Here is a 27,131-nt window from a genome sequence, read left to right as displayed (position 1 = left end):
TGTCATGGATCCCATGTATTCTTAAAGCATGTTATACCAATACCCCTAAACAATGTAAGTGAAAACCAATATAGTTTAAGGGATTTAAAAAAAAAGAAAAAAGGAAAAAAAGAAAGTGTTGTCATACTTATTTCAGTGTAGTACTTTACCTGCCTATCAGGCTCTTGCTCTCAGTGTATCAATATCTTAAAAATATATTGTTCACATATAGATTACCTTAATTCATGTTAATGTTAGCACTGTTCTTTTTGGAGTAAATATTTAATTGACAATATCCAGTTACCCTATTAATTAAAAAGAACCTCCCATTAAGGCCTAGGTAATGAAGTAATTTTTAACGACAATTGAGAATAGAGTCTTGTAGTCTTTCTGTTAAGAGTTATTGAATAATCTCACAGCTTGTGTGGTGGAAAACTGTGTTCCAATAAGCAGCTAAAATTTATTTAGGATTTGTGATCGATTGCTCCGTAGACGCCATTTATTGTTTACCAATGATTTTTCTTTTTTTGCTGTGGTGGGATAGTGGTTTACTGTTCTTACTCTCCTTGGCCTCTAGGGGCCCTCGCCTGAACACCAGACTACCCACCCACCAACAGAGCCAGGGGCATGTGTTCTGTGTTAGGCAGATATTTTGCTTTGGTACTTGCACATTTACAGTTACCTCATTTTTTCCATGTTTGTATTGGGGCGGGTGGGAGGGGGAGAAAACAACTAATATATATTATATATAGGAAATGGTTCTTATTAATGTTATAATTTTTCATTCCATTGGAATCATATTGTTTGTAGCATTTAACATAACTAGTTAGTGTATTATATATATACATCTGTATACTGTTTGAAATTTTTAAGATTTGTACTTTTTTTAAATGAAAAGTTGCTAGTTATGCTTTACCAAGTAGTGCAATCATATTTTTTTTTAATTGTTGTGGCTGATTTGAGAGGGTTGTTCACTAATAAATGTATGATGTATACCAATATCACAACTGTCATCTGACTCGCTATTCAAGGTTGGGGGGATATATGGCTCACTGTACTTTAAATAACATCAGGTCATTCTAAAAAAAAAAGAAGAGAGAAATAAGATCTCATCACTGCATGCAAGTGTTGTTCATTCTCAATAAACCCACATTTTTAAAATGTTTTTAATTTATAGTTGGAAAATTACATCTTTACATGAGCCCATTTAGATGTTACAGGCGAACAGGCATCTATGAGTAACCACAGGCACACTATGAGCAGACTCGCACTATACTAGATAAAGCCACATGTAAAAGCTGTGGCTTCTTGTTAAATAATGTATCTTTGAACTTCATGAGCTTGCGGCAGTCTGCTTTACATAGTAACCAATCTGCATTTGGTCATTTCATGACACAAAGGAGTCAAACAAAACATATGGTAAATTTAGGGATTTTAAATAGCTAACTTATGTACAGGTCATGGCTCATTTATAACAGGGTTCCCATTTATCCTCAAAGTCCAAAACCACTAACCTGCTCCCTGAAGTAGGTACATTTGTTCTTCAAACCACATGGATTAACAATCACAGCGGTAACAAACCCAACTCAGACTGATTTTGTTGTGCTCATTAGTCAGTGTGAGGGGAAACAAACTCAAGGCGAAAGGATGTTGGATGGGGACAAGGATCAAACATCAAAACTTTGACCAAAAAAAAAAGTTAGCTAAGGAAACACACCATCATAGAAATCTCCATTCTGCATCCTCAATGTAACTATTAACACATTCTGGTGGGTCAAATGCCCACAAAAGAACGACTGGGTTATGATTCTGGTGTTGCACAAAGCTATTGTGCTGTTTCAGAACATTTCATTAGATGATTAATCTGGTGCTGCAACAAATACTGGTGTGAAAGAACACGAATTAACCGGGGCAAGTACAAGTGATGGAAATCAAACTCTGTCCACACATAGATGAGTTCAAGGAAGGACTTCAAGAAATATTTATTTGATAAAATTCAAGACTTTCCAGGCTATTGGGAACCCTGTAAACACAACCAAACAAGGACTAGAGATGTAGGGTGGTTTAATTTTTTTTTTCCAGGTTAGGGTTTTATCTCAATGATCCCTTATGCATAATGGCCATTGAACAAAATATGAAAAAAGAAAAAAAGGATGGGTTGGTGTCAGAGGAAAATGTTTCCTCGCTGTAGAAGAGGTATGTTATCTATTAATCGTCCGTAAGGTCCTGAACAAAAAGCACCTCGGAGCGGCTGAGTCCTGCCTCTTTCAGCGTGGGTGGGTTGGGCTGCTCTTCAGTGGGAAGGCAGGGCAAGACTCGGCGAGGGAAGTTTGTAACTATCTGAAACTTCTCTGGAGTTTCTTTCAAAGAGAATAGGAAATCGTGTATTACCTGTGAAAGAAAAATAACAAAATGACGCTTTCATAATGAAACAAGAGAAGAAACTTTTTTCTAATAACATGAAATTATGTAAAAATTAATTTGTTGACTACTGAATTACTGCAATTAGATGAGAAAACCAAATAAGGAAGCTAAACCATGTGGCTACACAACATCATTTACTAGAAACCTGACACTTTGCCAAAACAATTATTAAAAGTAGATAAATTAAGCAAGGGCAAATGGGAGTGATGCTCACCGTCAGAGACTGGCCAAACAGGAATCGCCTCTCTACTCGTGTATCGTTGGGCAGCTTGAACACTATTTTGACACTTTCAGGATCATCTGCAGGAGGCTCTGGAGGAAGACATTCCGACTTCCTCTCCTTCTCCTCTTCAAGTGTCTGGAAAAGTGACAACATTAATCAGAAACTCAGAATGCAAACATGAAAAAAAATCTCTTATTTCCATCAATGCAAAACAGGACTCACTCGTCGTCTCCGCTCTTCAGCAAGAGCACTCTGTCGGACCTTCTCCTCCTCTTGCCTCTTCTGCTCCTGCTCCTCCCTTTTCTTTCGTTCCTTCTCCTGGTCGGCACGGAGCGAAGCCAGATAGGCCTCATCCTGCTGCTGCCTTAGCACTTGGGTCTGGTTCCTCTCCTCGCTGAAACAAAAAGGTGACGTCTTTATCCGACACAAAGTGAGGCATTAAGCAGTGAATGATATACTATTGTTTTGTGTATATCCGCAAATGCCGGCCATGTCGATATCTCTGACTACCACATCTACATCTACACATCATTGTCCATGCCATAATAAGCTGTGGTCATTAAATTAGCCTTGTGTCCTTGTCCTTGCACTTCAATTAAATTAAACAATATGGGCCTCCTACCAAAACAAATATGGGTGTTTTTCAGAAATTGGACTTTTCCATTTTCATTCATCTACTAACAAAACTGACCTTTGGAAATCCTTCTAAGGCAAAAATATGTGTACACTTCTCTGTATTAATATTATATTTTGGGGTTATATCACCTCCTACTGGTTGGGCATGCTCTGAACAACATCTAAGTTGTGTTTTTGGATTCTCATGTGCACACTTATTTGAGAAAGGGGAAACTGTTTTAAAAAAAATATTAGTGTATGTGTGGACTAGGTCTAAGGCAGAAGTACTTCACACACCAGTGGTCAAAGGAGCTTGCAAAGAAAAGCGTCTGGACTTCTTTAAGTTGCTTGAAGACGTTTCACCTCTCATCCGAGAAGCTTCTTCAGTTCTAAGGTCAAATGGTGGAGAGTCCCAGATATAAACCTAGTGGGAGCATCCCCCCAAAGAGGGACAAAAGGACCCCCTGATGATCCTCTAATCGCCTGAGCCAAGGTGTGAAATTGGGTGTGGGTCCCAATCAGCCATCAGCATCGAGGATGCCAATGTTCACATTTTGGACAGAGAGGACAGATGGTTTGAAAGAGGAGTGAAAGAAGTCATCTATGTCCACTGTGAGCAACCATCTTTGAACAGAGGCGGGGGTTTACGACTCCAACTGTCTGCCATCTATAATCCAGTTTTGAGTTCCCTCCCCAGACGCCTGAACGCCCACTCACATCCTGGGCCATCTGACCTCAGGAATTCGGTGGGGATAAGGTGGGGCCAGGTTTCACAATGAGCTCACCCGAAACCCTGGCTGATTGGGACCCACACCCAGTTTCACACCTTGGCTAAGGCGACTAGAGGATCATCAGGACCCCCTGATGATCCTCTAGTCCTTTTGTCCCTCTGCGGGGGGATGCTCCCACTAGGTTTAAATCTGGGACTCCCCACCATTTGACCTTAGAACTGAAGAAGCTTCTCGGATGATAGGTGAAACGTCTTCAAGCAACTTAAAGAAGTCCAGACGCTTTTCTTTGCAAGCTCCTTTGACTACGATGACCTGGATGACTGAGAACCTTCACAGACATTTCACACACAAGTGACTGACAGTTGGCAAACAACCAATCAGCACTCAAAAGGCGAGCCCACAGGGCTTCGATTAGCTTTTACGATGAGCTTAACTAGTTGCCTATTATCTTTTTTCACAAACATCACAATGGTCAGTTTTGCCTTCAGTAATCAGGGGAAAGAAAGTGATGAAATAATTTGTGATGGTCACACTTCAATCAAAACTATCACACAATTAAAGTTAAACATAAACAGAGAGCAGTTTTGCTCACGGGGTTAATGGACGACCATATGTCACAAGGCTGAATACAGCGGCTTAGGTTTGAGTTCAACCCAGAGCCCTTTACTCTCTCTCTCATTTCCTGTCTACTCTCCACTACTACACTGTCGAATGAAGGCAAAGACCCCAAAACATAATGGGGTTTTTTAAGTGTCGAGAAGATCTTTTAAAGTCATGCAAGTCAGTGTTAGTTAATCAATTTTCTGTACCGTTCAAGGCGCTCTGACATTAGATATGTTTGGTTAGCATCCATGATGAACGTCAGCTGGTTGATAAGGTCCTCTGGCTGAATGAGACCCTCGAGCCTGCCGACCACTGTCATCTTGCGATCCTTCAGCATTATCATGGCCAGGAATGGGTAGGTGTTCTCTCGCAACGCTTGGGACACTTAAAAAGAAATTACACTGTCAAATCTCCTGTAATAACAGTGACACTACATTTTAATTAAAAGTCAGTTCACACCAAGCACAAATGGACAAACGAATCCTACCTCATCGAACATGTGGCAGCTCACAGGCAAATCATTTCTATTCAAATTAGGCTTTAAACCCTTCACTGCCAGCTCAAAGCAATAAAAGGGATTTTGTTGCTTCTCCAAGCATCAAAAATGACATTACAGACTCAGCATGTGACCGTTTCTAGAAACAACATCTCCATTAATGATGATTAATAAAACTGCACATGGATGTTCAAACTGAGCGTTTTTTTATTACAACTAGACCGCCTCCACACAACAAAGATGGTGCTCTCTTTTCTTATCATTCTTTAAGTCAAAAACAAGGAGGGCACTTCCTCACTTCAACCTGTTTTATACTTTATTTCCCATTTATCACAGCAACTCAGTAATAAGCAACAAACATGCATACCTCTGTAGCCCTCAGGCTTGCTTGTTGAACATGCCCAAAAGAGCATTCGTGTGTTGAGGAAGGTAATGACCTCTTCAGTACATAATGTGGAGCTGGAATGTGACAAATCAGGACCATAAAAACATGTTTTTTATGTGTATATGCTTAGAACAAATAAATTGTTAATTAATTGTTAATAAAGAAAGGATGTGTCTTTACATCATGCAGCAAAAAGCAAGCAGATGTACCTGTACACCAGCAACTGTACAACACATGCATCAGACAGTATGGGACCTATAGTGGCTACAGGTGATGTGGGCATAAAAAAAAAAAAAAACTATACCGGCAAAACTCGTCAGTGTCTTGATGATCGTCTCCGTGAAGGTACACTAATAGGTAGCGGAGCTCCCTTTTGGCATCGTTCAGTGCCTACAAGTATCACAATAAGCAAAGGCGGTTTTATCTTTTAAGCTGTCTTAACATCACTTCAGAAACGAAAATATACTTTTATCATCCATATCCATGTTCTCACCTGGCTGTATGTTCCCTGGTAAAAGACAGGGTGTGCCTGCCCATACTTCTCCTCAAAACTATGAATGAAAGACACAACGTCTCCAACGGGGTCTGTCACACGACCACGAGGATCAGGCCTGATGAACCGCAGGGCGAGCCTTGGAACAAAAAACATTTTATATAATAGTTGCAATCAGGAATTTTGCTTTATGCAGCAACTGTGAGTTAAAAACCTAAAGGCTCTAATTACCTGAATATGTCCAGAAGTGTGTAATATGTAAATCTGAATGGTAGCATTATCAAATAGTAACTCCATCCTAGTAACCCCTGAAAAGAAACACCAGTGCAATCCATCACACCTTAAACATTGCCAAAATGAGAGATTCTCTATCTTTTTAACTATAAAACACAACTAAAAACTACAAAATCACTTAGACTGAACATTTGTTCAAAGACACTTAAAGGTTACACACGTAATATTACACACAGCATATAAGTAGCACTATTTCCAAGAGAAACAGGTGAAGTATGTGCCAGAGTTGAAAAGAATCTAGTATGCCATTTTTGTATAGTGAAACAATAGATACCAGTCTCCAGACCTACCCTGGGTTGTGGCCTTGACACGATGTAACTATATACTCTATGATCTGCTGTATTGACCTGAAGTGGTCTGGATGGTGGAGGGTTAAACACACTGGGAACTCCTTCCTGCTCGTTAAGCCTGTCTTGTACTGCAGCCTGAAATAAACAAATGTTTAAGCCAGTTGTTCTTATTTCAGCAGTCATATGTATATTAAGTCAATAGAAAATCATAAAAAAAGCATGTCTCCTGTACCTCTATGTTCCAATTGTGTTGCTCTAATGTTCGACGACATTGGTCCATTGATTCCAAACCGGTTAAATCCTATTAAAAAAACAACAACAAACAAACAGAAAAAAAACCCCGAAAGATTAAAAAGACCATAGGTGGACTATAAAAGAAGAAAATTGTCGTCTCTAAGCTTGGATTGTCTCTCACAAATTCTTCATTAAGAATGAGAAACAATGACACAATAATAGTCTGAATCGCCTATCTTATTTAGTGTCCTTTAACGGGGTTTGGGGAGGAATTTGACCTCGAAAACAAGATAAATCATCTAGAGAACAAAGCACGATGGTATGTAATGTTAATTCAAGTGGTTCCAACAGTTAGCTTACCAACGGCCAAAGAAAGCTAGAGCAGGCTACAAATGGAGATGGAGCAATATCGCATGTATTTGGTTTATTATCATATAATGACAGAGTGACTTCGCGTAGCTACAACTATTGTGTGGCTCAGAAACTTCAGTGGCAGCTGTGCTAATGTTAACTCAGCAAGTGTTATGTAGGGAGCGTCAATGAAAAGCTAGCCTCAGCCCAAGTTGACGTTGAGTCAAAAATGACATTAAACACCAGGTAATGGTGGAACGGACTGACCTAGCTGGAGTGTTTATACCCGCGTGAGAGCCGCGCGACAAATATATAAACGTTTAAAGTCTGCTAACTTGTTAGCCAGCCTAGCTAGTGTTCGCTAGCTTCGCTAACGTTAGCTCTGACTCAAGTTGACGGGTGAGGGCTGGGGGTAACGTTATCGAAGTTGACTGTGCAAAAAAGCGTTGAAACATGCGGGCCACACTACGTTCACACCCTGTTACTATCGACGACAGAGCATCGCCACACGAGGTCTCAAACGGGCACGAGTTGAGGCGGAATATCAGCTGTCTACCTGAAATTGGAGGAGTTTTTCAGTCTGCGCCTGGGATAATTCTGGCTCCTCTGGCGCCGCCATCTTACCTCGCCAATCATCTAGCAAGGCCTAACAACGTCAACTGTCTTTTCCTGATTCCAGCCGTGCAGGCGCGAGCTGCGCGGGCTGCTGCCGCCTAGCGGTTTGGATGTATTTGAGCACCTCATTATGGCACCCATGAAAGAAGTTTTTGTTTTCCATTGAAAGGAAAAGCAAAAGTACAAAAATGTTCATTTACTCAAGCTTTATTCCATTTATTTGTTTATAAAATACTAAAATTCACTGACTTCTTCATCAACATACACCACTGATGTGCAGTACAGTAATAACTTAGCCAATTCCATATGCACTAATGCACAATAACAAGTCAGATGGTCGCTCTTCTCCTTAGTCTGGAGGACGCCGGATCCATGTTTTCCAAAAGAAACTTGAAATTTCAATTAATCACACAACACCTTTCTGCTTTGCCATTTAAAATGTAATTTGGCACAATGAAGAATGTGCTGTCTCTGGATCATGTTCACATATGCTTCTTCTTTGAATGATTGAGCTTTAACCTTCATTTGTGCATGGCACAGGGAACTGTGTTCAGAGACAGTGATTTCTGAAAGTGTTCTTGAGGTCATGCAGTGATTTCCATCTAATGATCATGCTTGTTTATAATGTAGTGTCGATGCAGAGCTTAAAGATAATGGCTATCCCATACTGATTTTCAACCTTGTTCTTTGCACAAAGATTTTCCAGATTCTTTGATTTTTAAGACCTTATTATGCACGGCAGATGATAAAATATTCAAAGTCTTTACAATTTTTCTTTTCAAGTCTTTTGAAGATTGGTGAACATCTGCCCCCTATCCTTCTGAAAAACCCAAGAAAATTTACAGCCTGTTTTGAGCCAAGAAACGCCCTGGACTGTATATCATATATTTACAGTCTGTTCACTTGAGATTTAGCATGCAGTCCAATTCTTGATGATAAGGTGGGAGTCTACCAGACTGTCCATCCATATACACTACTGATGTGCAGTACAGTAATAACTCTGCTTCAAGGGTTCGTGTTTTAGCATGCATCTTTTATACATTTTTACACAATTCTGATGATTTATAATTCATGTGACGTTCTCTATAATTAAAATGTTCTCTATAATGAAACTCTTCTTCGGGATACACAATAATAGAAACTCCTACATTAACACTCAATCATCCAATATTCACACCCACTGAAGAATTTCCTTTTTTACTATGGTAATTTTATTTATGGAAGCGAAGAATTAAAAGACATCACGTTAAAGAAAAATAAATCCCCTTTTCTAAAAGATAATAAGGCATTAGATCTTTTTCAATAATGAGTCTAACTTCTAGCAGTCTTGTTATACCCTCTCAGTCATACCAGTAAACTTCTTTATTACATAAATGCATATCTTCTCCCTCAAGTTAAATTTTCAGTATGGCAAGCACATTTATCACAGACAAATCTGACAGAATTCTACATCAATGTTTTTTTATTCTCATGTGTTTTGAAAAATATAAGAAAATCATCAGAAGTTTAGGAATATAGCACATTGGGGAATTTACATGTCTTGATTTCAAGTGTTGAACTGGCCCGAGTTACTTTTTCCCCTCTATCATAATGATGTGGTACCCAAATTTTGTCTTGACAGGAGGGTCTGTGTAGACTGGTTTATCCATGGAGCTGACAGGGAGGGCGAATGCTGCATCCTGGAAAGGTCCGACCATCGATCCTCGCGTCATCCACCCTAGATCACCCTGTGACAAACAAACATAAAAGTCATGAAGAGATCACATGATATGCATCTGGGGAAATGCAAAAAGCAATCTGTAAACATTTCTATTAGTTTGGATTTCGTTTGCTCTAATATAATCCAAATGTCAATTATCAAATGGTTAAGAGAAAGGACTAAAATGGATAGAAAACTCTCAACAATGACCTCATCTAAGCCACGTACTGTGTAATATGATAACTAAGGAATCATATGACAAATTTTCCATGGCTACGTTACTTCTGACTGGGATGATTTCAGTTAAACATTATAAACAAACTGAGACTGTCAATAAAGGGAAACTAACACCGCACATCTGATTATGAGTGCAAGCGCTTACTCCTTGTCTGGCTTTGTCTTCACTATACTGTGTAGCTACTTCACTGAAACGAACTCCAGCCTTCAGTTTCTCCATTGCTTCCATGCATTTTCCATGTTTTTCACACAGGATATGCCGGACCTGCGGAAAAAAAACAAAAACAGATGATTCTGCTTGACTTGTGGGAGAGAAATGTTGTCCCACTCTTGTCTGATATATGATTCTAGCTGCCCGATAGCCCTGAGTCTTTTTTATTTTTCATTTCACAATGTGTTAAATGTTTTGCAGTTTGCAGTAGTATGCAGTTTAGCATTCTCTCACAAGCCTTTCCCTCGAAAACACATTGTCTAGATGGAAGCACACTTTGGTCTAAAAACCTGTATATACCTTTCAGCATTGATGGTGCCTTTCCAGATGTGCGAGCTCCCAAGGAGTGCACTGTTGTACCCCCAAGCCATCAGAGAAGCTAGTGTTAGAGACGAGTGATGATATAACAAGCTGGATGGTCGCTCTTTGTCTTTAGTTCAGCATCCATGTTTTCCAAAAATAAAAAAAATATTCATGTTTCTATTCGTCTCAACCCAGAACGGTTTTCCACTTTCCCTCGGTCCATTTTAAGCGAGCGAGGGAAGTTCTGGATCATGTTCACATGACTTCTTCTTTGCATGACAGAGCCAGTGATTTCCATGACAGAATCAAGCCTTTTTTTCAACGTTATGCCTCCTGAGGGCTCGAAGATCGCAGCCCTTGTGCACAGAGATTTCTCCACATCAAAAGATTCAGATTTTGATATTATTGGTACTAAATTTTGATGTTTAGTTAAGTTTATGAAGTGCTTTTTCACAGAATATTTCTTAACAGAAAACCTTTTTTTTTTTTTAACAAAAACGTTTAACAACAGTCTCTCTGAATGTACCTAAATAAGGCGGGAATTATATACTGTGCAAAGGATAATTATTAAAAAGACAAGAAAAGGCAACAATTGTTCAGACATTTCTGTTAAAGCAGGAAGGTTTGGATTATTAAAATAGCATCGTACGGGACACTGCACGCGACATGGACTCGTTCATCTGTGCTCTCCTTTCAACTCCCCCAAAAGTCACATTTTTGTTGGGAAGGGAATGAAATCTGTCATTAATGTTGCAGTTAAGCTTTGTCTTCAATGTAACGTTACCTTGACAGCGGTCCCTCCTTTTGGGCCTTTTTCTTTCTTGTCGGTGTCTGCACTCCCTGAAGCAGCTCCTACATAGTGACAAGGTGGCAGATGAACACACCACAGCACCCGTTAAACCCATTAAAACTGCACTGTAGTAGTAACCGTTGTGATAAAGGCGCTTCTGGGATCACATGGAAAAGTTATTAGCTGACTTTAATTATAGAATACATATACAGTTAGTAAGTTATAGGACACTAACCTTTACCACCCTTTCCCCCTTTTCCCTTTGGTGGCATTTCAGGCTAACGTGCACTTATAACTCAACAATAATCAATGAGAAATAACAGTTACAGATCAAACACTTGCTATGTTGTGATTAGCATGCGCATAAACCTGCGCAGAGAACCCAAACTCTTCTTCTTTCGCCACTCGTTGGTAGATCAAAGATTCTTGACACAATATACCGCCATCTACTGTATAGAACCATAAACGCGGTTCATTCATGTACAAGCTAATGAGATCTTTCTTCCTTTTCTTATGAGACAGTACCAATGACTGTTTTTTTACAGTCATTCGACGGCACTCAATGTTATCCCCTTTGCCAACATAAAGGCTCACGCATGCACAGCGAGCTTTAATATTTTGATTTATTAATAAATTCATATTGTCGAACCACAGTTTAAATAGTTTTAACATTAAAGGTTTTTTTTTAATGAAACAGGTGCTAAATAAAGAAAACAGTGTGTCCATTTAGAAACCACACTAATGCTTGGACTCGCATGTGTAACTCTCACACCCCGACGCCGCTGACTGGCCCCATACCCATTCTCACAGCGTCATGGGTCACTATGGAAACGTAATGAACACAAACGGCTCGTGACGTGCGGGCTGCAGTCTGGGTGTTTCCTCTGTGTTTTTGTTTCTATGACACAAATATGGAGAAGTACGAGAGGGTCTTGCGGTTGGGCAGCGGAGGAGCGGCAGACGTGTTTCTCATGAGGCACGTAGAGCGGAAGTGCCTGTACGCGGTGAAGAGGATAAAGGCGGAGACCACGAGGAGGGCAAAAACGCAGAGGGCCATTCTCCACGAAGCTGAAATTATCAAAAGGCTGGTGCATCCTCACGTTGTGAAATGCAGCGAGGCCTTTGTGAACTCCGACGATGGGTTCGTTTACATTGTGATGAGCTACTGCGATGGAGGGACTTTGGATGACAGAGTAAAGGAGAGGAAGCCAGGGGAGTTCTTCACAGAGCACACTGTGATGGGCTGGTTTGTCCAGGTCGCTATGGCTGTAAATTACATACACACAGCCAAAATACTTCACAGGGACATCAAACCCTCTAATGTGCTGCTGACAAAGCAAGGTGTGGTAAAGTTAGGGGATTTCGGCATATCCAGAATAATGACTAACACAGCCGATATGGCTTCCACATGTGTTGGGACACCCAGCTACCTAAGTCCTGAGCTTTGCCAGGACATCCCGTACAGCTGCAAGTCTGACATCTGGGCTCTTGGTTGTCTCCTGTATGAGCTCTGTGCTCTCAGGCCTGCTTTTGCAGCCACAAATCTCCTGAGTCTGTTCAATAAGATCACCAAAGGAGAATACCACCCGGTGCCTGACTTGTTCTCAGATAGTATTTCCTCATTAATCCAGAGCATGCTCAACCTCAATCCGGACAACAGGCCCAGTGCTGCTTGTATACTTAGCAGTGCCTATGTGCGAGATCACCTGCAATCTATCAAAGACACACAGACAGATTGCTCCACGCCTGTGGCTCACATTAATGTGGAATTTAGAAAAGAAGACATCAACACAACACTTCAACCCTGTTTCGCCAGTCAGTCCTACTCTTGGGAAGAGAAAGAACAAAGTATGGATGTCAGTTTCTCCTCTGCAGATGTAGAGGAGGAAGATGAACAGAACCAATCCCACTATCCTGAGGATTTTGATGATGATGGAAGTTTGTCTTCTCTGGAGGGACAAAGTAAACAATCTGGGTTGGCAATGAGGAGCAATTCTGCTGAGTCCATTGGTAATGCGTCCCTCCAATGTCCATAAGTATTCAGACATTGGGCATATGACATTTAAAAAAAACATTAAAACACCACAGTGGATTTTATATCCGGCAATCATGATGTGACTGACAGGCCAACTTTAGGTTTAAATCAGAGTTTAACAAAAAACATTAACTCTTTAGGAATTAGAAACATTTTTATAAACAGTCTTCCATTTTCAAAGGCTTGAAAGTAACTGGAAAATTCACCGATGAGTAATTTAATAGCCCAGTGAGGCTTTGTGTTATTCTATGACAAATAAATGACGTAAAAGATTCATAGGCTGTCATTAGGTTGAAAAAACCCAAAATATGTCTATAAACAAAAAATTGGGAATTGCCAGATCAGTTATGTAGTACTGTCCTAACAAGAATTAATGTACTGGCCAGCTCAGCATGAGAAAAAGCCTGAGAGACCACAAAGAAAACTAAAGTGGATGATCACACAGGTCTTTCTGAGGTTGAGAAAAACTACTTCACAACATTGAATGACGTTAAGAATACTCTTGAGAGGGCAGGTGTGTCACTGCCAAAATCTACAATTAAGAAATGGCTTTGTAAATGGAAACACTGCAGGTGTAAAACAAGCTGAAAACCTTTTACGCTAAAGGACAGGAATGCCAGATTAGAGTCTGTCAAAAAAAACCCCATCTAAACGAGTCTGCACAATTCTGTAAAAGGAATCTGTGGATCAATTACGGAGAAGGAGAGAAAAAGCTCATGATCCAAAGCATACCGCATCATCTGTCAAGCATGGCGGAGGCAGCGTTATGGCATTGACACATGTGGCCGCCGGTGGAATCGGGTCTCAGGGGTTTATTGATGCTGTGACTGCTAATGGAAGTAGCAGGATGAACTGCAGGTGTTCAAATCAAACCAAAGCAAAGTGCAAAAGCAACCCAAGAGTTCAGTCACCTGATTTCAACTCAGTAGAGCAGCTTTTCAGTTAATGAAGACAAAGCTGAATGCAGATAAACCCACTTATCACCTCAATGATGATATTCACAGGTTATGGACTTCATGTACTCATTGGCTGTATTAAAAGTAAACCTTATATTTAAAGTTAGTTTGGGCCTTTGGAAATGGTAATATTGTGGCTAAATTTCTTGATTTAAAGCTGAATCACTTCAGTCACATATTGTTAATTGTTCATTGAGCAACTTCTATCAAATCCTAAACTTTTTTTTGTTAGCTCTTATAGTGAACTGATTAGCCTAACGTAAGAACTATCTGGGGCTATGGTTATTGTCTGAACACTGTCAAAACACATTTGTAACATTTATGTAGAAGTGTGTGTGTTATCAAGCAAAATATTATTTCTTCAACTGTTTCAGCTTCTTAAATCTGAGAATTTCTGGTGGCACTTTAGGGATCAATAGTCAGTGTGTAGTTTCATGACAGCAGCATAGTAAAAGTGGAATAACCCAGAAATTACCAAACAATACAGTGATTATTGTTTAAGGCCAGAAAAATGTGAAATTCCATTTTTAGTTATTTAGTTATTATTACAGATCTTTTACAGCAGCAGCATCAAAGTGCAACATGTCTACCGTTATCTGTTCCAACTTAATAATGTCAGAGGTGGTACAGTGGTTAGCAGTGTGGCCATGCACCAAAAAGGTCTTTGTGACAGCTGGGATAAGAAAAATATGGATGGATGGATGGATTAATAATGTAGACAGTTTGGGGGGAAATGAAAACACTACAATGTGTTCTGAGAAAGATGCTAGACTTTTTTCAGCTACTTACCAACATTGTGTTAAATAGCTGATTCCTCTGCTAAAAGGGATAGATGAACAGAATGATCAACTGATAAACTGAGGGAAAACCTGCTTTTCCAGTGGGACCTTCTGTTCATCTGTGATCATAGCTGGACTGGCCATCGGGCATACCGGGCATTTGCCCGGTGGGCCGCTGGCGATTTTTTGTTGTTATGGGCCGATGGATTTTTTTTTTATTTTTTAGGAAGGGTATATATAATGAAAGGTGTTGGATTGGCCAATTGGTCATGATCGACTCTGGGCTGGACCAATTACAGCCGAGGAGGCCGGATGGACCCTCCCCCTTGTTTAGCAATCACGTGATTTTTGCGCATTGCATGCCGGGAACTCGTGGCAAAACAATCCAAGTACCGCATCAAATGCAAGCATTTGCAGCACCGCAAAACGTTCATTCTCCGGTTCCAATGCCTTCTTGTTTTTTCTTTGACGCACAAAAAAGGAATGTACAAAACAAAAGGAGAAAATGCCGGTCCGTACAAAGACAGACTCGACGAAAAGACAAAGAAAAGATACGAGGAAAAAATCAAAGGAGTGAAAGGGTCAGACCCTTACGAGCACACAGAGTGGACAAAAGACGTTAGCGTGTTGCCCAACTTTCACCACGCTCAGATTTATAATTATACGGTTCTTGGAGTGAGTGCATACACTCATGAAGTTTAGTAACTTCAGGTCACTGCAACAAGCCCAGGTACAGTTTACCGACGGATGAGTACAGGATCTTGAAATGCACCGTGTAGAACGAAAGACCATCGTACGAACAAAGGTAAGTTTACCAGTCTCACAAATCGTCTTCATAAATACACATTCGTTAACCGTTTATTAATAGGACCTTTGAGCTCAACGGTAATTAATTAGTAGTGGAAATAATTTCTGGTTCATTACAGAAATGTAGCAGTGACAATAATATTGTATGCTGTAATCACACTGGACAATTAGTGATACAAAACAACTGTTTTATCCTGTGAATAAAAGTGTTTTTGTCAATGTACCATAATAACAGAAGCGAAACACAATATTGTGTCAGGACAATTCACTATTTATGCACAATAAACAAAGGAGCATAGCGCGACAATTTCTGTTCAGCGCCAGACTTGCTTGTAACCTATATCACCAATTATGTTAAGAAAAATGACGTATTAACTACTACAAAACTCTGACCTTTGTGGGAATGCTTGGAGCAGACTAACATGTGAGCTGGAGTGTTCTGAGACGTTATATTTGGTATATCCAGACCATCCGTGGCTCTTACTTCGGAAACATGGCTTAAAAAATTTCTCTTCAACGACATAATCCGATAAAACAAAACGATCTCTTTACCCGTCGGCTTCCCGTGGCTGTCATGCGACCGGCTATTGCAGTTAATAATACAACAGCTTCTTGCCATTTTTTGGGTTTCTTTTTATCGCTGTGTAACTGAGTTCAATTGAAAGCCTGCGTCCGCTAGTACCTCTTGCCACAAGTTCCCAGAACCCTTTGCGGTTTTACCCCTGAATGACGTCACATTTTCAATCTTTATCCTGGTGGGCCGGTCTCCAGTCAAAATGCCCGGGCCGATTTTTTGTCCCAGTCCAGCCTTGTCTGTGATGTGTGAAAATGAAACAATCCACTACTGGTGATCAAAACAATGTGTGAAAGATGTTAACAGCTCTCCTATATCAGGTCTGTTGAGAATAAACCGACTTACAACGCCATTATTAAAACCAAACGTGTGTCATCCTTTGAATCTTGTTTTTTTTTTTCCAGCGATCCCTGACACTTCAGAACAAGTTGACTATCCAGATGACTTTGAGGAAATTGAGGACAAGGACGATGATGAAGGAGACTGTGTGCACGCTGACGCTGCTCAGCAGCCACACGATGAAGCTCTGGTGGAAGAGTTTCAGCTCTGCGATGCTGGAGGTTTGACCATTACACTGAAAGTGCTGAAGGAGAAGGGGTAAAGAGACAATGCATTGTTAAAATAAAACAGTGTTAAATAACGGGACCTTTGACGCTGAACCTATTTTAAAAGTGCCTGGCTTGATAAAAGCTTTATACGCCTCAGTTTGAAAAGGACGCGAGGCCTCCTGTCAGCGGTCTTATAGCACATTTCCCCTCCATAAGAGACCCTTTTGGGATAAATAAGTTCCTTTTACTGCTGGATGATGTTCAAAACACTTGGTGGGGCTAAAGAGAACAAATAGTTGTGTTGTGGCTGCTCAGCTGTGTGATAAATGCTGAATGAATGTGATGCATTATGGCCACAGAAGTGAAGGTGAAGTTTTACAATTTTATACATTTTGTAGATGCAGTTTGATATTGTTTTCTTATGGAGGATGAAACACCAGCAATGACTTTTGAATGCTTTCCAAAAGCAGCAGTGGACATTTGGAAGTGGATGTTAAACGTTAATACACAACTTTCAATATCAGGCTTCTATCTGTTTGTGTATTTGTGTCTTTATCCTATTACTTTCAATGCTTTGTCTTTTGTGTTATTACATAATATATGTGAAATGACACGGCCTTTCTACCAGCTATTTCTTAACCTCTGCTTCATTATATGGCACGCATTTGTTCAGAGGAAGTATGTGGTGCACGATGCTGGTCATAAAGTTAACCATGATAACATATGAGCGCAGAAAATATTGCAGGAATTGCAAAGAGACATAATGGGTAAACTGCTTAGAAGTCAAAGGTCTGCAAATAACGCAAGACCTGCCAGGAAACATTATTATCATCACTCGGTGCGCGACTTTAAACTTGATTGCATTCAGGATTCAAAAGGCCCCACAGTGAATGTTAGAGCTCCTTATCTTTCTGTGTTCAACTCAATGAGCTCATTGTTTTTGCTAAAACTGACTATGCAGCAAACCAGTAACTGACATTAAAAATATTATGGTATTTTTTTTTTCCATCTCCGAATCCACGCAAACTCCTGTGACGCACGCCATTTACGTTATTTGAAGATTTTAAGGCGTCTTTTTCCTGTCAGTCACAATGCTTAAGCAATGATGTTTACATGCAAATGCTCTTCACTCATCTTACATGTCATTCGTAGCTTAGTCATACTGGCAGCGAAAAGAAAAACAAAGTGTGAGCCAAATATGGCAGCATGAAAAATTGGTGGCAAAAAGGGCAACGCAAGTGTGGTGTTTATATTTGCTGAAAAGCTAGGATCTACCTAAAGCATTTGCTCGCTGTGGGTAAAAGCTGTAATCTGGGACGGCACTGATTCAGCTTTCTGTTACTTTTTAATTTGAACGTTTTAATCAAACGTTCAAATTAAAAAGTAACAGAAAGCCCAGTGCTGACTGGCAGAGCGCACACATAGCAACACCCTCCTTCATTGTCTCAGCATTATACCGAGCAGGCACTACTGAACGCTGTGTTTCCTGTGATCGTGTCTGTTAAGAAAGAAAAAAAATAAAGTGAAACCGCATATCTAAGATTCGATATATAAAAAAAATCATAATAAGGAGCTTCATAATGCTCACACTTTATTTGACGCTTTCAAAGTCCATCACATCCCAAAGGTACTCAACTGGATTGACATCTGTTGCCCGTTAAGGCCACTTGAGTACACTGGACTCATTGTCACATTTAACAAACCAGTTTGTGACGATTTAAGCTTTGTGACATGGCAAATTATCTGCTGGACGCAGCTTTCAGGCGATGGGTACACTGTGGTCATACAGTAGCAGTAACAATACTCAAGTATGCTTCTTCTTCTTTCAGCTGCTCCCTTTAGAGGTTGCCGCAGTCGATTATCTGCCTCCATCTCATCCTAGCCTTAGCATTCTCTTCTGTCACACCAACCCTCTGCATGCCCTCCTTCACTAGATACATGGATTTTCTCAGTGTTTTTTTGCTCCTGCCTGGCAGCTCCGTATTCAACAACCTTTGTCAAAAATATCCACTATCCCTCCTTTGCACATGGCCAAATCATCTCAGTCTCAAATCTCTAACTTTGTCTCTAGTCTGCTCAACCGGACCTGTACCACTGGTGTACTCATCATTAAAATCTAAATACCTTCTACTCCGCAACCAAATTCCATTTTTTTGTTTGTGCAACAGTCTCCAGACCATACATAATAGCAGGTGTCACTACCATCTTGTAAACCTTCCCTTTCATACTTGCTGTCCCCTACAGTGGGGCAAAAAAGTATTTAGTCAGCCACCGATTGTGCAAGTTCCCCCACCTAAAATGATGACAGAGGTCAGTAATTTGCACCAGAGGTACACTTCAACTGTGAGAGACAGAATGTGAAAAAAAAATCCATGAATCCACATGGTAGGATTTGTAAAGAATTTATTCGTAAATCAGGGTGGAAAATAAGTATTTGGTCAATAACAAAAATACAACTCAATACTTTGTAACATAACCTTTGTTGGCAATAACAGAGGTCAAACGTCTACTATAGGTCTTTACCAGGTTTGCACACACAGTAGCTGGTATTTTGGCCCATTCCTCCATGCAGATCTTCTCGAGAGCAGTGATGTTTTGGGGCTGTCGCCGAGCAACACGGACTTTCAACTCCCGCCACAGATTTTCTATGGGGTTGAGGTCTGGAGACTGGCTAGGCCACTCCAGGACTTTCAAATGCTTCTTACGGAGTCACTCCTTTGTTGCCCGGGCGGTGTGTTTTGGATCATTGTCATGTTGGAAGACCCAGCCTCGTTTCATCTTCAAAGTTCTCACTGATGGAAGGAGGTTTTGGCTCAAAATCTCACGATACATGGCCCCATTCATTCTGTCCTTAACACGGATCAGTCGTCCTGTCCCCTTGGCAGAAAAACAGCCCCATAGCATGATGTTTCCACCCCCATGCTTCACAGTAGGTATGGTGTTCTTGGGATGCAACTCAGTATTCTTCTTCCTCCAAACACGACGAGTTGAGTTTATACCAAAAAGTTCTACTTTGGTTTCATCTGACCACATGACATTCTCCCAATCCTCTGCTGTATCATCCATGTGCTCTCTGGCAAACTTCAGACGGGCCTGGACATGCACTGGCTTCAGCAGCGGAACACGTCTGGCACTGCGGGATTTGATTCCCTGCCGTTGTAGTGTGTTACTGATGGTGACCTTTGTTACTTTGGTCCCAGCTCTCTGCAGGTCATTCACCAGGTCCCCCCGTGTGGTTCTGGGATCTTTGCTCACCGTTCTCATGATCATTTTGACCCCACGGGATGAGATCTTGCGTGGAGCCCCAGATCGAGGGAGATTATCAGTGGTCTTGTATGTCTTCCATTTTCTGATGATTGCTCCCACAGTTGATTTTTTCACACCAAGCTGCTTGCCTATTGTTGATTCACTCTTCCCAGTCTGGTGCAGGTCTACAATACTTTTCCTGGTGTCCTTCGAAAGCTCTTTGGTCTTGGCCATGGCGGAGTGTGGAGTCTGACTGTTTGAGGCTGTGGACAGGTGTCTTTTATACAGATGATGAGTTCAAACAGGTGCCATTCATACAGGTAACGAGTGGGGGACAGTAAAGCTTCTTACAGAAGACGTTACAGGTCTGTGAGAGCCAGAGATTTTCCTTGTTTGAGGTGACCAAATACTTATTTTCCACCCAAAAATTTACAAAAAAATACACATGGTAGGATTCTTTACAAATCCTACCATGTGGATTCATGGATTTTTTTTTTCACATTCTGTCTCTCACAGTTGAAGTGTACCTCTGGTGCAAATTACTGACCTCTGTCATCATTTTAAGTGGGGGAACTTGCACAATCGGTGGCTGACTAAATACTTTTTTGCCCCACTGTATATGACAAATCACCCCAAAGACTCGTTTCCACCCATTTAATCCCACCTGCATTCTCTTCTTTACCTCTCTTGTTCCTTTGAATAGTTGAACCCAGGTATTTGAACTCAAATCTTCAAGCTGTGAAGTTTGTTTAAATGATGCTCAGTTAGCCACCAGTGTGTGAATGCGAGAGTGAATGAATAGTGGCATTGTAAAGCGCTTTGGGTGCCTTGAAAAGCGCTGTATAAATCCAATCCATTATTATTATTATTATTAGCCGTAAGGGGCTCAAAGTGGGCCAAGAAAACATCTCCCACACCATTACACTACCACCACCAGCCTCAACCATTGATACAAGACAGGATGGATCCATGCTTTCATGTTGTTTACGCGTAATTTGGATCCTACCATCTGAAAGTTGGATTTTTCCAATGGTCTACTTTTCACCACTGGTGATTGTGGGTGAACTGTAACCTCGGTTTTCTTTTCTTAGCTAGAAGCAGTGGCACCCAGTCTTCTGTTTATGTAGTGCCCATCAAGGTGGGAAGCAGATGGGCTACAACAGAAGGCATGCAACTAAGTTGTCACTACAGAGTTGTGCAGAGGAAAATCTCGGCATAACTGTGCTGTAACGACTGGGTGTTTCATATCGGCTCAAAGTAGTCTGTAACTCCTTAATTGTTAAGGAGTTACCACCATGTTTATACATAGTCCCCTCTTCTGTAGGCTGAAAGAGTGGAATAATTCAAATTTTTAGACAATTGATTTCTCCACAGTCGGATTATTATAGTGTGTTTTTTTAAAACGATTTCTTCAACAATTAAGCTGGTTTGGTATTTGCATATGGAAGCAGTTGCGGTATCGACGCAAGTGAAACAGACTGTACGTGAGCTCCAAAATAATAGGAGTGGCCAAGTCAATCATTCGGTACTTTCTAAGGAAGTCTGAAGAAGACAGCAGGGACTGATGATCACATTTCCATGGTAAAGAAAGAAAAAAACACTTCTCACCATCCAGTGAAGTGAATCACAATCTCCAAAAGAATCATCATTTAAGAAATTAATATGGAAAGATTCAACACAAAAAAAAGCACAATCAGCTTAAAAAACAGGACAGGCAGATTTGTCACAGCCAGAAAAATCTTTAGACAGATAATGAGGTCAACCTCCTTTTGTTGCTGAAGGAAAAGAAATGTACTATTCTGCAGTAGCCAAGTCAATTATCTGATTCAAGCTGAGCAAATTACCTTTTTATTTGTTGAGGACAAAACTGAAGACAGAAAGACAGCTGACGACAACTGCAGTATAGGTCTGGTAAAACACTACAAAGCAGGATGTCCAAATGGGTTTCATACTTTAGAGTCGGTCATTGTCTAAGAAATAAACTATTAACTTCTGATTAAGTTAATTTGAGCCCTAAGCTAAGTGACGAATTCTTGACATTTCCTACCAGGAGGAGGAGGCATCAGGACAAACCCAGCACAAGCTGGAAATATTACAGTTGGGGTCAGAAGTTTAGATTGTCTTGTCATAGGCGTGAATGTAATGGGAATTTAGGGATTTTATTTTAGTAATTTCTTTGAACTGTTCTTTTTTCGGGTTGGAATGATTACACAGTGTATATATTTAGTGACCTTTAAAAAAGCACTGTGTGAACAACTTTGAATTTATTTTGGATTTCGCTCATGCCAGGGTTAAAAGTACAGATACACGCCTAAATACACAGTCAGCTGCCTTCATGAGTCAGACCCAGATAAGCAGCAGAAAATAGATATGGATAGAGCTCATGAAACCTTGAATGACTATTGCAATCTTTCGTGGATCAAACCATATATTGAACAGAAGAATTAGCTGAATTGTCATAGCAACCTGCAATTTGTGATTATTTCAGACAGGTTCAGTTTTGTTGCAAGTACAAATGAGGGACAAAAAACTGCCTTATTATGATGTTATTTTATCATAAGGGGACAAATCAACTGTCATGCCACAATAATTAATCAATTATAGCATTAGCATTCAACATGTACGTTTTTACATTGCATTTGTCACCTCTGTGTTTTTCCTCAAAGCAACAGTCATCAAAGCAAGTTTTAAAATTCAGGAATATCAAACACAATCTTAAAATGACCCTTTGGTGACCTATTATATAAACACGTCAACAGCTAATCCTTTTTTGATATCACGAAGACGCCCAGGCGCTCAGATCATACGGATCACACTGTCATCGATGGTGCTGGGCCTGCTGTAACAGAGCAGACACGTAATGTAAAGCTAACTGCCACTAACTCATTTCACTAACCACTATCTCGTTACATTTTCAAGAAGATGGTAGAGAGTGAGTTTTCCCCGCCATCTTTCTGAAAGTGTAATGAGCTTTGAATGTGCCAAATTCAAGGTGGAATGTTGTCTCAACGGAAAGATTCACCTTTTATCAGCACACGATCTTTTCATGAGCTAACCAAGGTTTTCCGAGCTCGCAGTCAGCAGTCTCAAGTTCACCCACAGTAACTTCGCCATCGCAACATAAAGGTCCCGCTCTGAGATGACAGACACAAGTGAATTGTTCCATTAGTAAATACTGTACACACAAATGCAGCGTTGGCAATATTTTCCTTTCTGAAACTCCACACCACAAAAAAGGGGAGAACCAGGTAGACAGATCATGAATGAAGTCATGGGTCAGTGTTAAAAAACCTGCTACAAACCTTTTATTTTCCTCACACTACTGACACACAATTTGTTTATGAATTGGAACAATGAGTCTCGAAAGCCAACAATTTATGTATTTCATTTCATGGTTTTGAAAGACATCTCGAAACGCATCCTCACTCTAAATATACTGCTTTAACCTCCTAAGACCTGGACTCTTTCATGGCTTGCATTTTTAATTTCTCTTTGATATTTGGGCTGATTGGGACCTGATGAATGTAAAAGCAAAGAATTAACTGATTTCTTTTTTTTTTTTTTTTTTTACCTGATTTTTGTTTCTAAGAAAAATGAGAGCCACATATAAGGATATTCGTTTAAAACTTCGATAGGACAGTAGCAGTATAATGTCCTCATAAGTGGATAGTAGGCCCTTGTAGAGCAAAATTTACTATTTTGGTCTAAATAACCCAAAATGTGATGTGCACATATGTGGACGCCAGGTCCTAGGAGGTTAAAGAAGAAACTGCCTGGTGAATGATACAGTGAATATCATCTCAGGATCGACTGTTAGGATTAACGACATTAGAACACTTCTGAGAGGACAGCCATGAGTTTCATCAGATCTATGAGTGCCTAACTATCAATGCTTATATCCGCTTCCGTTAACAACATTCTGCGGAATTGGGAATTTTGATTGTAAACCAAGAGTGCCGATTTTAATTTGCCCTGCATAAAGATTCCCCTCCTGTGCAAAGAAAGAGCTCTTATGTTCCCCTCAGTGCTCCTCACACTGACACCTGCACAGTCATCTCAATGTTAATTCACTGATGGTGTTAAGACAAAGGCGCCTCATTAACTTCCATGATGAAAGGTGCAAAATGCTGCAGCAGCATCATCACACATCTTAGATGCAATGAGTCATATCAGGCTGCGGCAGTACAAAGATCTAAAAAGATATGACATGTAACTTTTGAAAGATGCTTATTTTGTAGATAAATGTTTTTTGGAAATTAGACGATGTGAATTCTTCAAACCGTGATTTCTTCTTTGATTATATCTTTTGTTATCTTTCTTTTCAACCACAACTGCTCTCAGATGAATTTGCCAGGACTTGTGCTGTCCAGTATCATATCATGCAATCATTCATGCATGTTTCATAAGCTATTAATGTGTTTCACAACATGCATGTGAGTACACCATTTGCATGAGATTTTAACTGGTCTTTGTGGCCTCTGTCACAGTATATAGACTAAATTACCGAAGGAAGTGAAACTTGAAAAATGTCAGTCAATTTTCAGTTGACCTGAAAACATACAATGTAATGATGTAAATGATTAAATAGCTTTGAGTTACAACTTTAATAGTATATCACAGTCTGACCACATCTGTCTTAGTATCCATGTGATATGTGGAAGCAATAAAAACAGGAGCAAATTCTTAACAAAAGTGTCATTTTAAAGCACGGTTTGCTGAACAAAACCTAAAATTATCAAGGGAAACACTCACTTTATTTAAAAAGTATCCAAAGAGAGGACAGTTTATTTGACATTTCCACGTGCAACTATTAATATTACCATTGTTAACAAAGAAACAAAAGATCCTAGTCTATGAGTTAAACAAAATATTTAATGTTAAAGCTGAAAAAGCTGAAAAGCTGAAAAAGGGAATGAAAGGCCAGAACTCAGTTCCTACAATGTAGACTTGAGGTGTCTCCAAAACTAAGTAACTCCCCCATTAAAATGTCAAGTTTCAGCAGTGAAATGAACAATGTTACAACCTGGTTTCTTGCTATTTTAACCCCTCATAATGCCAGGATTTGATGAGTTGATTTCCTTTTTTTGTTTTTTGTTTTTTAAATAACTCTCCTATTGGGCTTTTTTTAGGGCTTAAAATTGGCGGTGTAGCTGCTTTGAATTTACTGATACAAGCAGCTGTATCTAATAGCTGTCTGAATGCAGAGTGTGTACAAATTCTTTTGACTGGTAGCGGATATAAACATAAAAGGGGCCAAACACTTCTAATCTCAGGTCATATCTTATTTTACTATTTTACTGCATCACCGCAACAGAGCGCTTCACTCTCCGACTGCTAGTTTACTTTTGGTTCCTAGTATATTTAAAAGTAGAATGGGAGGCAGAGCTTTCAGCTTTCAGGTCCCTTCTCTGCTCCCCATTTGAAATTCAGGCATAAGACACCCTCTTTAATTTTAAGATTAGGTTTAAAATTAGGTAGCGCTTTATAATAATGTTACACTATAACGCAATATTAAGGTCAGTTCAGTTCAGTTTTATTTGTCATATGCAAGTTAGCACAGTGTCAACATTGCAATGACATGTATTTGACGAGCAGAACACAAGTCACTCAGCAGCTGCCGCGGACTGGGCATCTGTGGATTCTGGAGAATCACAGAACGGCCGGGGGGTAATCTGGGAATCCACCCTACCTGAAAAAACATCCTACCCATTGTTTCTGCGCAGACTCGGCGCATGCGCACAACAACACTCTCCACGCATGCTTACCGGGCTGCGAGAGTGACACTCGGGTGTGAAATGTATGGTTTTCAGGGTTTTTATCGGTTTTTAGCGTTATTTTGTTATCTTTTTTTTGTTAACTCGGTTTTCCTGAGTCTTTTCACGTGTGTTATGAATATATCTTATTTTTTTCGGTACCGGTACTAGTTTTATTTTTGTTGTATTTATCCACAACACCTTAAAGGCCGGTCCGTGAAAATATCGTCGGGCACAAACTGGTCCGTGGCGCAAAAAAGGTTGGGGACCGCTGCTCTAGGGTGCAGCACTGCACCTCTAAGTTGGATGCCAGCTGCATTGGCTGTGGCCCCCAGGCAAGGAGAAGAAGAAGTGGAGTAGGAAGCGAAGATGGTGGAAAGAAACGATGCAAAACGCGGCTGTGAAGAGTACAAGGTCAGGATGGTAGAGGTTGGCTGTGATGGTGACGAAGAAGAGAACACAGATGTACTAAACAAACAGTGCAAATCCTGCAAGGATTGCCCAGTCTGTTGTTATCAGATTCTGAAATGATACAACCTCTTCACACATACTTAACATATTCTTGGCTGGGGATACAGGTACCTCCTTACTCTGCCTGTGACACAGGTAGCATGTGAGAGAAGTTTCTCTGTTCTCAAACACATAAAAAGTAGAATAAGAAGCACACAGTTGCAAGAACACCTGTAGGCCTTCATGCTTATGACTACAGAGAAAGACATCCTCATGTCCCTTGACAATGACTTGGTCATAGACAGAGTTGCAGAAAAAAGCGACCTGTTGAACAAATACTTATCCCCCAACATTGAGTAAGGTGAGTATTCAAGTTAACCTGCATACTAAAACCTCTTTACTTTGTGATTTATCATAACTCATACCGTACTATGTGTTGTGTGTTTCAGATAACTGTTTTGTATTGGTTCAGCCAGAGGGACTGCAGTATGTTGAGACCTCCATTTCTATATGAGTATTCAAGTTAATCTAGCATAATATTCTTTTAATACAACAACACTTTGGTGACAGTGGGAAGGAAAAACTCCCTTTTAACAGGAAGAAACCTCTGGCAGAACTAGGCTCATTGAGGGGCGGGGCCATCTGCCATGACAGGATAAAAGACATGCTGTGGAAAAGAGAGAAAAATATTAATAACAGGTATGATTCAATGCAGAGATGTCTATTACCACATAGTGAGTGAGAAAGGTGACTACAAAGGAAAAACTCAATGCATCATGGGAATCCCCGGCAGCCTATGTCTATTGCAGCATAACTAAGGGAGGATTCAGGGTCACCTGGTCCAACCCTAACTATATGCTTTAGCAAAAAGGAGGCTCTGCCTCCCATTCTACTTTTTAAATACTCTAGGAACAACAAGTAGGCCTGCAGAGCGAGAGCGAAGTGCTCTAATAGGGTGATATGGTACTACAAGGTTATTAAGATAAGATGGGGCCTGATTATTTAAGACC

The 27,131-nt window shown here is 40.2% G+C and overlaps 3 protein-coding genes across 3 annotated transcripts; 1 reads left to right on the top strand and 2 right to left on the bottom strand.

Moving 5' to 3' along the window:
* Positions 1-1,129: 1,129 nt before the first annotated feature.
* faf2 (Fas associated factor family member 2) lies at positions 1,130-7,809 on the bottom strand. Its single transcript, XM_026189410.2, has 11 exons — positions 7,675-7,809; positions 6,766-6,834; positions 6,534-6,668; positions 6,181-6,257; positions 5,950-6,088; positions 5,761-5,846; positions 5,439-5,530; positions 4,782-4,959; positions 2,849-3,020; positions 2,618-2,761; positions 1,130-2,370 (listed from the first exon to the last, which is right to left on the bottom strand). Exons 1-11 carry the CDS (start codon positions 7,735-7,737, stop codon positions 2,188-2,190), a joined length of 1,338 nt encoding a protein of 445 aa, XP_026045195.1. The 5' UTR covers positions 7,738-7,809; the 3' UTR covers positions 1,130-2,187.
* Positions 7,810-8,921: 1,112 nt separating this feature from the next.
* pin4 (protein (peptidylprolyl cis/trans isomerase) NIMA-interacting, 4 (parvulin)) lies at positions 8,922-11,397 on the bottom strand. Its single transcript, XM_026189394.2, has 4 exons — positions 11,209-11,397; positions 10,968-11,035; positions 9,815-9,934; positions 8,922-9,460 (listed from the first exon to the last, which is right to left on the bottom strand). Exons 1-4 carry the CDS (start codon positions 11,243-11,245, stop codon positions 9,302-9,304), a joined length of 384 nt encoding a protein of 127 aa, XP_026045179.1. The 5' UTR covers positions 11,246-11,397; the 3' UTR covers positions 8,922-9,301.
* A 191-nt stretch (positions 11,398-11,588) lies between these two features.
* nek12 (NIMA-related kinase 12) lies at positions 11,589-17,195 on the top strand. Its single transcript, XM_026180004.2, has 2 exons — positions 11,589-12,983; positions 16,529-17,195. The coding sequence occupies exons 1-2, from the start codon at positions 11,885-11,887 to the stop codon at positions 16,723-16,725; spliced, it is 1,296 nt and encodes a 431-aa protein (XP_026035789.1). The 5' UTR covers positions 11,589-11,884; the 3' UTR covers positions 16,726-17,195.
* Positions 17,196-27,131: the final 9,936 nt, after the last annotated feature.

The sequence above is a fragment of the Astatotilapia calliptera genome, chromosome 2 (genome assembly GCF_964374335.1).
Source record: "Astatotilapia calliptera chromosome 2, fAstCal68.1, whole genome shotgun sequence".
Taxonomy (NCBI): Eukaryota; Metazoa; Chordata; class Actinopteri; order Cichliformes; family Cichlidae; genus Astatotilapia; species Astatotilapia calliptera.
This window is presented reverse-complemented; position numbering and strand designations above follow the sequence as displayed.